Source organism: Mesoplodon bidens, assembly GCF_964165515.1.
Source record: "Mesoplodon bidens genome assembly, chromosome: X".
NCBI lineage: Eukaryota > Metazoa > Chordata > Mammalia > Artiodactyla > Ziphiidae > Mesoplodon > Mesoplodon bidens.
In genome coordinates this window covers 80,053,285-80,066,464 of record NC_138163.1, presented here as the reverse complement: position 1 = coordinate 80,066,464, position 13,180 = coordinate 80,053,285, and the positions used below count along the sequence as shown (strand labels likewise).

Sequence of the window (13,180 nt, the reverse complement as noted above, 5' to 3'; positions counted from 1 at the left end):
ATAAAGACTTAGGAACTGTTCCAGATTAAAAGAGATGAGGGACCCATAAGAACTAAATGAAATGCATCATTTAGATTTTCTTTTGCTATAAAGACATTATTGGGACAACCAACAAATCTCGATAAGGTCTGTAGATTAGATAACAGTATTATATTGACATCAATTTTCTGATTTTGGCAATTATACTGTGCTTATATAAGAGAATTCCTAGTCTTTAGGGAATACACACTGAAGTGTCTGGGGGTAGAAGGGGATCATATTTGCCACATACTGTCAAATGGTTCAGAAAAAAAATGTGTGTGTGGTGATGGTGATGATGAGATGATGATGAAGAAGGAGACAGGGAGGGAGGGAGGCAGGGACGGGGGAGAGAGAGAGAGATATTAAAGCTCAGTGTGAATATCTGTGGGATCTGGGTGAAGGATATCCAGAACTTTTTTCATTTTTAATTTGTAATTTAATTTTATTATTTTTTAAACATCATTATTGGAGTATAATTGCCTTACAATGGTGTGTTAGTTTCTGCTTTATAACAAAGTGAATCAGTTATACATGTACATATGTGCTGATATCTCTTCCCTCTTGCATCACCCTCCCTATCCCACCCCTCTAGGTGGTCACAAAGCACCGAGCTGATCTCCCTGTGCTATGTGGCTGCTTCCCACTAGCTATCTATTTTAAGTTTGGTAGTGTATATATGTCCATTCCACTCTCTCACTTTGTCACAGCTTACCCTTCCCCCTCCCCATATCCTCAAGTCCATCCTCCAGTAGGTCTGTGTCTTTATTCCCATCCTGCCCCTAGGCTCTTCATGACCTTTTTTTTTTCTTTTTTTTAGACTCCATATGTATGTGTTAGCATACGGTATTTGTTTTTCTCTTTCTGACTTACTTCACTCTGTATGACAGAATCTAGGTCCATCCACCTCACTACAAATAACTCAATTTTGTTTCTTTTTATGGCTAATATTCCATTGTATATATGTGCCACGTCTTCTTTACCCATTCATCTGTTGATAGACACTTAGGTTGCTTCCATGTCCTGGTTATTGTAAACAGAGCTGCAATGAACATTGTGGTACATTATTTTTTGAATTAAGGTTTTCTCAGAACTTTTTTTTGTACTATCCTTACAACTTTTCTCTAAGTTTGAAATGGTCAAAATAAAAATAAATAATATGAGAATAAATGTTATGAGATCTCATAATCAGGGAAGATCCTTTTTATTCCTAGGGATCAGAGAAAGTTTCATGGAGGTGACAGATGATCCAGGCCCTGGTGGATAGCTAGAATTCAAACGAGGAGAGATGGGATGTGGTAAAGGGAGAGTAGTCCAGACAGAGGAAAAAACATGAACCAAGGTCTGAAGGTGGTCATGTACAGGCTTTGTTTTGGATGTGATAAGTAGCAGGCTGTTTTGGTAGCAGTATTCACATTGTCATGGGGGAGGAATGGTAGATAAAGGTCGAAAGTTAGATTATAGAGGATATAGGTTTGGTCACTGATTCCCAACAGCAGTGGTGGTGATGTGGTAGGGGGAGGCAGGGGACGAGAAGGACTTGAAGATGTTGACACAATTTCAAGTCTGGGTGACTGAAAGAATAATAATACCATGAAAAGTGTTAGGCAGTAGTAGGTTTCTGGTAAAGACTGAATTTGACTTTAGACATATGTTGAGTAAGAAGACATATAAAAATGAATTCTGAGTAGATTAAGGACTTAAATTTTTTAAAATTCTTAAAGGTATTTAAAATATTTTTAAATTCTGGGAGGGGAGAAGGTTCTCCCCATGCATGATAAGAAACTCAGAAGCCAAAAAAGGAAAGACTATATAAAACAAAACTTTTGGGACTTCCCTGGTGGTCCAGCGGTTAAGACTCCACGCTCCCAATGCAGTGGGCCAGGGTTCGATCCCTGGTCAGGGAACTAGACACCACATGCTGCAACTAAAGATCCCACGTACCACAACTAATAATCCCCCATTCCACACCGAAGATGTTGTGTGCCGCAACTAAGACCCGGTGCAGCCAAATAAGTAAATAAATAAATATTTTTTAAAAAAATGAAACTTTTGCTTAGAGAAAAGCATATGAACAAAGTTAAAACACAAATTCCTTGGACAAAATATCTGCAACAAATATAACAAACAAAATAGTAATATATACTACTACTATAAGAAAAATATAAATAACCCAATGGAGAGCAAACAATGGTTATGAACAGACAACTCACAGAAAGAATACTAGTCAATAGACATAGGAAACCCCACCTCCCAGTTTCTAGTCAAATCCACAAGGGATATTGGGCAGAATTCCAAGTGTATTAAAAACCATGCAGCATATCAAACAATCTACTCAAGTGGTTTGATACTAGAGTAACTAGTTCTAGTGAGATTATAGGTTTTGATCAGATGTTATGGTGAAGTTAGTATGTACAGGATTAGATGAAGAAAACTCATGCGTTAGGAGTGGAAGAGTTGGCAGTCAACCATGGACCATCTGAATTGGTAGGAAAGCATGAGTGTTTCAAGCCTTTGCTTGCCTATCCCAATGACCCTGCTGAATCTTCAGTTTTCATTCAAGCTACATTCATTAGTCATTCTGCCCTTAACCCTTATCTCTTCTCACCTTCTCTATCTTTTCATTACTCTGCATTTAGCATTGTGCCTGGCACATAAGTATTCAACTGATACTTTTTGAACAGACAGCCTTATCCTAAAGGAAAAAGGAAAGGAATAAAGGTATCGGAGTAATAAAACCCATGTCTTTTTCTTGGTAGTAGCACATAACAAGCTTTAACAGTTGGCACTTGGAAAGGGTTGTATGAGAGGCGAAGTCCCTCACAGCATCAGACTGTCAGGAGGCTTATATAAGGCACAAGTTCTACCATCCATAACAGGAGGAGGGCAAGGGAACTCCCAGGGAAGAGGGGAGGAGGGGGGTTACAGGTCTAGGTGTAGTCCCTCAGTAGCACTGTGGGGAGGCTCTAGGTTAGAAAGCTCTGAATGGCAGCAATGGTTTGGGACACTCATGGCCCAGGGCTTATCTCTTGCTAGCAGATGCAGGTTGAGTTTTGAGGAGGATGCAAAGCAGGCAGGCCCTAAATGGCTTAAAATATGTTTGGGCTATCTTAAATAAAATTGGATGTGTAAAACTTTGACTTTAGTGCTGGCGGGCTTTTCAGCTTCCTTTTTTACTTACTCATTAAACACCATAATTGGATGGAAATGGCATAGGCTCTGGAGTCAGGCCAAGGGGACTTCATTACCACCTAGAGGGGATGAAAGTCCCAGATCCCTACCTAGCCTTCTTTGACACTCCCCTGGCAGTGAGAAAGGTGGAGCAGTGCCTGCCTTGGTGAGAGCAGAAGTCTGGGCTTTCCACTCAGCCTTTGTTGACAGGGGTAGCACCACAGACTTTTCTCTGGTGCTTGGCTGGAATAGAGTGGTTATTGTTTAAAAGTTGTCTGTGTTGCTAGAGTGCCTCTTTCCTAGCCCTTTGTCTGGGAAGAATGGGTTTTCCTTAGGGCTTTTGTTGTCTGTGCCCACTGACTGGCCTTTTCAGGCTGCTGGCTTCTCCAGCACCCAGTGAGGCAACAAAGAAAACCGGAGGACGTCAGCACCCTCTCAGTCCTCGAATCATGAGGTCCTTAGCCAGTCTGCCGCCTTCTCTCCACCTTTCAACATCTTGTTATGTTTGTTTTATAAATAATGTCCTCCTGTACCTAGCAGGAGGAACAGAGAGAAATGCATTTACTCTATCTTGTCCAGAACCAGAAGTCCCATTGTGGTTAGGTTTTAGTCGTTTAGAAATAATACTGAAATATTTAGGAATAAAATGATAAAATGTTTGGTGTATCCTCTTCAAAATAATACAGGAGGAAGAGAGAATGAGAATATAGATGTGACAAGATTAACCATGAGTTTTTAGTTGTTCAGGCTGGGAGATGGGTCCAAAAGTGTTCATCACACTATTCTCTCTACTTTTGTGTAAGCCTGGGCATTTCGGCAATATCATCAAAGTTACTCTCCCTCCTCTGTTGAGCGTGCATTTGAGGAAAACTAGACTGAAGTAGAAAGATTTGTTAGGAAACTGTAGCAATAGTCCTAGGGAGAGACATAGGCCTGAATGAAGGCAGCAATATTAGAGATGCAGAAGATAAATATTTAGAGGTAAAACTGGACAGACTTGGTGATTAACTGGATATAGGGAGAAGGCTTGATGATTAGGTAGGTGTTGATTCCAACAACAGAGATGGAGAATTTCATAGAATAGACTTCATTTTTTTTTTTCGCGACTCCATTTTTGATATTTGACTGCTGACTACTTTCAAGTCCTACCATTCCCCTTTCCTTTCCAGCCAACTCCTGGTCAAGTTGATAAAAAAGTCTGAGTGTTCCCTCTTTTGGTGCCATTGAGAATGAACCCTCATCCCAGCCTCACCTCCTAATCATAATAAAATTCCAAATCCAGCCTCTTTCCCTGCTTTTTAAGGACCCACACCCTTCTGGTATGTGTGTGGCATCATCAGTCTTGACATCCAAAACAAATTAGGGGAGGGCGGGGGTCCATCCTGCCTCTTCAGGGTGCTGACAACATGAATAAGTGAGGAAGAACAGGTAATTTTGTAGGGGAATTTGGGGGACAGGAGAGAGGAGTTCAAGGTACCTAGATAAAATGTACCTAGCAGAGGGTGCCTGACACATAGCAAACACTCACTAATGCTACTTCCTTTTCCTGTAAGCCTCCATATTCTTACTTCTTTTGAGTTAAAAATTTATTTATCTATAGATTTTACCAAATAATGGAGGCTTAAAATAACCATAATAATGATAATAATGTTTATGTTATTAGTCACTTACTATGTACCAGGCATTGTATTAGAGACTGCAGATATTTTATCTTGTTTTAATCTTTAAAACAATTCTATGAGGTAGGTATAATCCAAATTTTATAAATGAGGACAACTGAGACTTTAAAGTTACACAGTGGGTAGGTTGCAAAACTATTCAAATCCACATCAGTGAGACTCCAGAGCAGTGCTATATTTACTATGCTATACTTCCTTTTCTATATGATCATGAAAGTAGATTGATAATATCCATCACTTACTTCATAGTATATAGCATGTAGAGGATATCAGCTTGCTCCTGTAAGCTGGAGGTCTCCTTCAACTGTAAAACCAGTGCTTTGAAGTCCACTTCCCCAGACGGGTCTCTAGGAAGATGTATTTCCACACGAACAGAGGGAACCTTTAGTTTGAGAAAAGACAAAAAAAATCCACAAGTGCTCACCTTAAATAATGCCCTAGAGTGTTGATCTTTTCACTTTCTAAACCTTTTCCATAAGAGTTTCCTAAATTTTGAGAAAAAGTGAAGCAAAAACAATGACACCTTCAGAATGTATGATACAGCAATCTAGTTTTCTTAAGCCTGACTAGAAAAACTTGCCCATTTAAAAAGTGAACTAAAGGGCTTCCCTGGTGGCGCAGTGGTTGAGAGTCCGCCTGCCGATGCGGGGGACACGGGTTCGTGCCCCTATCCCGGAAGATCCCACATGCCGCGGAGCGGCTGGGCCCGCGAGCCATGGCTGCGGAGCCTGTGTGTCCGGAGCCTGTGCTCCGCAACGGGAGAGGCCACAGCAGTGAGAGGCCCGCGTACAGCAAAAAAAAAAAAAAAAAAAAAAAAAGTGAACTAAAAAGGACATATATCTTCACAATGGTGGCATTTTGCCTACCACCAGTTACTAGTAGAAACCATAATGGCTAGTTCTATTATTTTCTGTAAGAATGGCAGTTTTGCGAAAAGCTGATAGAAATACCTCCTGTGCAAATTTACCTGGTCCTCTTGTGGTGCATGAAGTAAGTCAAGTAAGTTGAGTGAAGGCCGGGAAGCCTGAAATATCTTTGTAGGAAGATACATGTGTACATCTGCAAGAGGTTGATATTTATGGAAAAGCTTAGATAATTAAGAGATTAACAAAAATGCACAGTTGACCTCAACAATGAAGTTACATATGGGTTGGTTCTTTATAGAACAAGAATGAGAAGTTGACCCTTTCTTGGTAATAGCAAAGAAAAGAAATATGAAGGTCAGATAAATCAAAGGATATTCAACCAATCAATCAATAAACATATTTTGAATGGAATATCTAGAATTATAGCATCACCTGGACATATAAGATATTAAATTCTACGAACGTAATCAATACCACAATGGTGCTATCACTGATACTTTAATAGAATACCACATATAACAGAAAGAACCCAGTTACATTTTATATTTTCTGGACTCTCCCAGAAGACTATCTGGCTGCTAGCAGTTGGAATTGCTTGAGAACAGATAAACGGATGATCCTATCTAGGGAATCAAAAAATGTAGTGGCTGACAAACTTTGGGATATTCCTAAGATTTTTACTTACAGTTCATTGTTGAAACACTTACCATAACCTCTAAGGAGAGACTCTCTTGTCATTTTTGCCATTTTACAGATACAGAAAGAGAGATACAGAGTTCAGATAACTGTTCAAGCAAGTAAGTAGCAGAGCTGGGAATTAAGCTCAAGTTTCCTGACTCACAATCAAGAAGTATAACTTAATAAAGCTGATGTCTTTGCATAAGCCCTTTGTCAAGGAAGCATATGCAAAGGCTATGTATGCTAAGCTTTTCCCTTTTCTAACTGTTAAATGATTCCCCAATGATCATGTTTAATATCTTTGGTTAGTAATGGTCAACAAAATTTTAGACAGTAAGATCATGCATCTCAATCATTCTCATCATCTGTGAAATATTAACATTTAGGTCCTCTAGGTGTGGCCAAGGAGCCCTTCTGTCCCTTCATATGCAGCTATCATACAGGTCCTGAACACTCTTAGGAACCATGACTACTCCTGGCAATGTGTGGTAGAAGACATCCTCCACTGTGAATACTACTGAGGGAGGATAGCAGTCTTGGGGAGAAGAATGGTAAAGCTGTTGAAGAATGATACTGTAGTTGACAAATACAGCTCTACACTGCTGGAACAACTGACTGTATAAGTTACAGCTGGCCTAAGGAACCAGATTTAGCTTACTTAAGGGAGAATATCTCCCTTTCCATTACAAGGTTATCTTGTAATAGTCTGCAATGCTTTCTCTTTAAATAAAATTACTTCCAAATTAGTAACTTTTCCAAAGGAAGAAAAAATCCTTTCCACATTATAATACTTTGATGTTAAAATTGAATATGCTCCATGTCTCTTGTTCTGTCTCTTCTTGCTATGTAACTGGTTAAACCAGACTACACAGCACTATCTATAGCAAAACTATACCCATTAATTACCCATTTTTAATTGTAAAAATTCATTAATTTTACAAATATTTGAGCATCTAATATGTTCTAGGTGCTGTCTGAGATGCTAGGATAAAGCAGTGAACAAAACAAAGTTCCTGCCTACACTGTAATAAACACCCCACCCCCATCCTGGGCTTCATGTCATCCTGTTCCTGACTCCAGTGAGTCATGGCATTACTCACTCTGTACATGCAGCTCCTTGGCCTTGGTCATCAAGGACATTAAATCGCAGGTTGCCTGCACAGCAGCTCGGAAGCGATTTAGCCCTCTCTTCTGTGAGGTAAGGGCTACTTTAGGATGGGGAGCAGTGTGCACCAAAAGGTGATCTAAATAACGAGCAACTTCATCACCACAGCGAGCTGCAAGGTTAGTGGGGGGAGGGGGAAGAGAAAAAAATAAACATTTTAGTTACTTCACAATCTACCCCACCAAACAGAATGACTGGCTCCTGTGCCCACCCACAACACAGCACCAAAACCAGGTTGTTTTAGCTCATGGGGGAAAATAGTTGGTGATCATTATACAATCTCGTAGCTTTACTATTCAGAAACTATGGCCATTTACCAGGATCCACCTGTTCTTCAACTTTGTTGAGACAATATTAGGTTCCCTGAAAGTAGTATGAGCTTATTATAGGCCAGGTGGAGCATTTCATAATCTATGTATGTGTGCGTGATGGTAGTGGTGGTGGCAGTTGTGGTGGAGGAGTAGAATAGGGCCCTTTGAGTCTCACTGGTATGAGGAGACTTGTGGGGAAGGGCAAAAATCTTCTCCTAAACATTGAGCCTAGCTGAAAACAGACAGATTCCACAAATGGCAGCTACAATTGCTAAAGAAAAAACAAGCTCCATGTGGCACTGGTGTCAAAAGGACTACTGACCACACATTGGTCTTTTTTGTTACCCTCTTCATTTATTCACCAAATATTTATTGCCCACTATGGACCAGGTGGTGTACTAGGTGCTGAGGTTTCAGTGCTGAAGAAGACAGATATAGTCCTTATCCTCTTGGTCTCTTCCTCCCCCCCAACACCTTCTATAACATTATCTCTGACTACGGATAATGGAAACAAAAAAAAATACATATATCTTGTGGCTGCTTAACATTTCAGATTTTACATGAACACCTGCAACATTTATAGTTGGAAAAGCCCAATGTTTGGATCAATACTGAAGTTTGCTACGTCAGTCATGTATCATCTGGATTTTGATTACCTCTGGGGAGCTCTCCAGATGTCCTTCTGTTCTCTGATGTGACTAATGGGAACTAGCAGAGCTGCAGGAGTGGACCTCATACTCAGTGACATCTTAATGACAAATATTATAACCTTGAGTACAATCTAGACACTTGAGTAGAGGATTATGAACAATATGGAGAGAAACGCTCTCCCCATGGAAGAGCTGGCAAGCAACAGACACGCCCATTGTGAGGCCACCAATGAGTAAACCCAGACAGGGGAAAGTGACTCAGAATGCATAATATCAAGCTTAGTAAAAACATATCATTAAAGAGGTATATTTAAGAAAGCAGTCTAAGAGAATGAGTGCTACAGATGTAAATCACAACTACCTATGCAATAGCAAACAACCTCAATATATGATCAGTCTTATTTGGTTTTCAAAATATTTCAGCTTATGCCAGATACATATCATGACTTTGGGTATTACTGATAACAGGAAATAACCTTGTATTTAATGTACTCATCAAACAAAGAAATTCACACTATTTTAGGTCTTATAAAAACAGAGTGAATTAAATGGTACTTAGGTGAGTAAATGCTGAGCCCAAATGAGAAAACAGTCCTTTTGACTGCTAGTGTTTTGGTTTATTGTATATGAGATTATGCTTGCTAGCTCACTGAGGAAAGCTAATTTATTTATTTTTCTTCTCTCCAACACACCACTCTTAAGATAAAGAAATTGGCTGCCTTAAGATATAGGCTAACAGTCAGAAAACCAGACAGTGAAAGCAGACAAACCATGTTTTACATAACTAGAACAATAATTCACTCCCACTGGCCCTTCTCTCTGTGGGATTCAAATAATGTAATGTTTGCCTTGCCTAGGTCAGCATTTTAACACTTTAGGGTTTTTCTCAGGCCCCCACGATGCTTTCTCACTATATCATCTTTGTATTCGTAGAAACCAATTAGATTTTGTTCTGCGTTATTTGTCTAGTTGTAACATGAAAGCAATAGGCGCACCAAATCGGCTTTTTCAAACTACGCAGACCTCCCCAGAGATTCTGATGTACCCCTATAATATTCTATATAAAAGAACTATATAAAATTAGAATATATAGAATGTACTAGAATATAAAATTATAGATTATATAATATTCTATATAAAAGAACTCTGATGGAATTTTATACTTTTATGCTTTTTAATGTCAAAAAGCAGTACGTAAATGTCTAGTTTTCCTACTACATACTTGATCAAATATCTCTCACTCAACATTGCTTCCTCCCAGTTTTAAAGTATCAGTCATTTTATGTACCTGGGAGAGAAATCTCCCCTAACCTTAGTAAGGGATAGTCCAACTCTATACTCCAGAATCACCACAGGGATATTAGACCAGAAACCAAAGGTAAGTAGAAGAATGAAAAGTGAAGCCAAACAAAAGCAGAAATCTAGGTGTATTAAATAGGAGTGAGACTGCTGGCAGGAGAAATATTAAGGAGGATGCTCAACAATACTTTGTATTCTTGTCCAGCAAGGCCAGTGCATTTATGAAGCCTCCTTACCATTACTGGTTGAACCATAGCCATTCATCCAGTCACCAGATTCCAGCTCATTATCATAGTCATCATAATCTTCACCATACAATTTACCCTCGGGTCCAGGTTCCATAAAGCTCAAATGTGTGCAGCAAGATGTTGTCAAAAACTCTGACAGTTTACCTGTTTGAATCCTGACAATTAAGAGGGTAAATAGAAAACAGAAAATCAGAGGAAATCATTTTCAAAACAACACAGTTGAGCGATAAAAAGGATACCTAGAATGTTCTGTTGGGGGATTACTAACGTTTATACATTAGTACAAATTTTGTAAAAGTGAAAATTTACACCACTCCTAGACATAGTGTAGTATAGGTTAGGGTACTATGTTAATAAAGACTACAATTATGGGTTCACAATCCACCAGCAGATCAGTTTTGATCTCTTTCATTGCCACATACTACATTGCCAACTATGCCAAATATCTGGCAAAAACTTCCATTGGCTGCAAGAGAAGCTAGGACAGAATGAAGATAAATCACCACAAATCTGTCGTATCATTTCAAAAAATACTCAAAAAGACCATTTTGTAAAGAAAAAAACGGTATCTGACAATTTAAAGAATTATAGTAGATTGTAAGCCATATCTTCCCCTACTTATAAAGCCAATTGCAAAACCAAACCCAAAGGGAAAGTCAATAGTACTGATTTGATAAAGAAGTCAGTTTGAGGGGGCTCCCAATGGCCAGATTTTTTTTTTACATCTTTATTGGAATATAATTGCTTTACAACGGTGTGTTAGTTTCTGCTTTATAATAAAGTGAATCAGTTATACATATGCATATGTTCCCATATCTCTTCCCTCTTGTGTCTCCCTCCCTCCCACTCTCCCTATCCCACCCCTCTAGGTGGTCACAAAGCACTGAGCTGATCTCCCTGTGCTATGCGGCTGCTTCCCACTAGCTATCTATTTTACGTTTGGGAGTGTATATATGTCCATGCCAGATCTTGAATAATATGTACACTGAAATAGACAATGGAATGAAGCATGACATAAAAATAAAATAAGAATCTATGACTCTATGCTGGCAATAAAACTACAAAATTAAAGGGGGTAAGGGAGAGCTTTTTTTTTTAACAGGATTCCAACTAATACATGTACAAAGAATGATAGAAACACAGAATCATGATTTTACAACCCCATTTAGTAATAACTGATTGATCCATGGAAGCTAAAGCCATTTGGTCAAAGACTGTTGGAGAAAGGATAATGGAATCTAGACACGAATGGAGGATTATGAAGAATATGGAGAGAGGTGCTCTCCCCATGGAAGGGCTGGCAAGCAATAGACATGTCCATTGTGAGGTCACCAATGAGTAAACTCAGACAGGGGAAAGTGACTCAGAAGATAACATTTTAAACAAACTGAGAGACATTCTGCAAAATAACTGACCATCTTTCTTTAAAATTGTAATGAAAATTGTAATGAAATATTCACAAACGGCTGGGGAATTGCTCTAGATTAAAAGACATCAAGGAGATATAATAACTAAAAGCCAACGAGTGATCTTTCATTGGAGCTGGAGTGGGAAAAAAGCTATGGGAAAACATTATTGAGACAACTGGGTAATTTTGAATATGGACTCTGTATTAGATAATAGTATCATATCAATATTAACTTTTCTGAGTGTGCTGATTATATTGTAGTCATGTATGAGAATGCCCTCTTTCTCAGAAGACAGAAACTGAAGTATTTAGGGTTGAAGAGTCATGATATCTCTGACTAACTCTCACACACTTTAGCGAAAAAAGTGTGTGTGCCTGTGTGTGTGTGTGTGCATGTGTGCATGTGCACATATGTATGTGTGAGAGAGGGAGAAGGGTAGGGAACAAGAGAGGAAGGGAGGGAGGAGAGGAAGGAAGGGGGGAGAGAGAGAACACACTAGTGGTACAGATGTTAACAACAGGTGAGTCTTGAGGGAGGGTATATGGTATTCAATAAGATTCTTGCATATTTGTGTCTACTTAAAATTTTTCAAAATAAAAACTTAGGGAAAAAAGAAAAGCAGTGAGAATTGAATAGTCCAGTAACCTCCTTTCCTCCCTCCTTCCCTCCCTCCCTTCCATTCTTCCTTCCTTCCAGGGTAAGTTTCCTGATCCACTGAATTTATGGGGTGTAGGCAAAGAACAGGGTGGGAAAAAATTCCAACCCTTCTCTTTAACATTAAATTCCTTGATTCAATCTATCAAACACCAGCTCCTGGAATAGGATGGGTATATGTTGCTAAAGATACAGAGAAAGGCATCACAAATCTACCATTACTATACCCAGCATCCAAATTTCACTTCATTTCACTACTGAGTGGATAGAGGTCACTTACCTTGCCCCACCAAAATAGCCATCCTGCATTTTTCGGAGTGCTGCCAGGATACTTGAATTCAAGCTGGTTCCATCTTCATCTTAAAATGAAGAGAATTTTAAAACAATCTTTGTGGTTTTAACTTTGAAATAAGGGGAATCTTTCAATTATTTTAAACCAATTTTCTGGTGGTGATGGTACAAATGAGACAGTCCTCGTTGACCACCCTGTATTTCAACACTTCATCTGAGAGCCAATGACGCTGTGCAGAATGGGAAATGGTAAGGGATGATGACCAAGAGTGGAGAGTTCCTCACAGACAGTATCTTATTTATTGTAAGTACTTAGCACATTGCCTGATTGCAGAACACAGAATGATTACTGAATGCTGACAATAATAACAACAGCAACCATCTGCTGAATGTTATGTGCCAAGTACTGTGCTGAACATTTTATACATGATCTCATCCAATGAGCTTTGGTTTACATGTGTGTATGTGGGTAGGCATAAAAAATATTTAGAAGGCTAACAATTATCCAACTTTATGTGAAGGGGATCATACTACACATACTCTTTTGTGATCCACTTTTTCTAACTAATTCTTTGCAAAAGCTAAAAATGATTCCATAACAGATATTTAGACTGTTGTATTATAAGCAACACTGTGATGCAATTTTTCTATTATTTCCTTAGGATAAATTCTTACAAGTAGAACTGTTAGAACAAAGGGAACACTTACTAAAAACTTTATAGACTGCCAAACTGCACACTA

At 38.9% G+C, this 13,180-nt stretch overlaps 1 protein-coding gene across 3 annotated transcripts in view; it reads right to left on the bottom strand.

Moving 5' to 3' along the window:
* PHKA1 (phosphorylase kinase regulatory subunit alpha 1) overlaps window positions 1-13,180 on the bottom strand; it is a 132,624-nt gene that overhangs the window by 22,794 nt on the left and 96,650 nt on the right. For all 3 annotated transcript variants that reach the window (XM_081221587.1, XM_081221588.1, XM_081221589.1), the window contains 5 exons: window positions 12,429-12,507; window positions 10,074-10,240; window positions 7,513-7,689; window positions 5,836-5,927; window positions 5,111-5,250 (listed from right to left, as the gene is read on the bottom strand). In XM_081221587.1, the coding sequence (XP_081077713.1) occupies window positions 5,111-5,250; window positions 5,836-5,927; window positions 7,513-7,689; window positions 10,074-10,240; window positions 12,429-12,507 (655 nt within the window). The remainder of the gene's footprint in view (window positions 1-5,110; window positions 5,251-5,835; window positions 5,928-7,512; window positions 7,690-10,073; window positions 10,241-12,428; window positions 12,508-13,180) is intronic.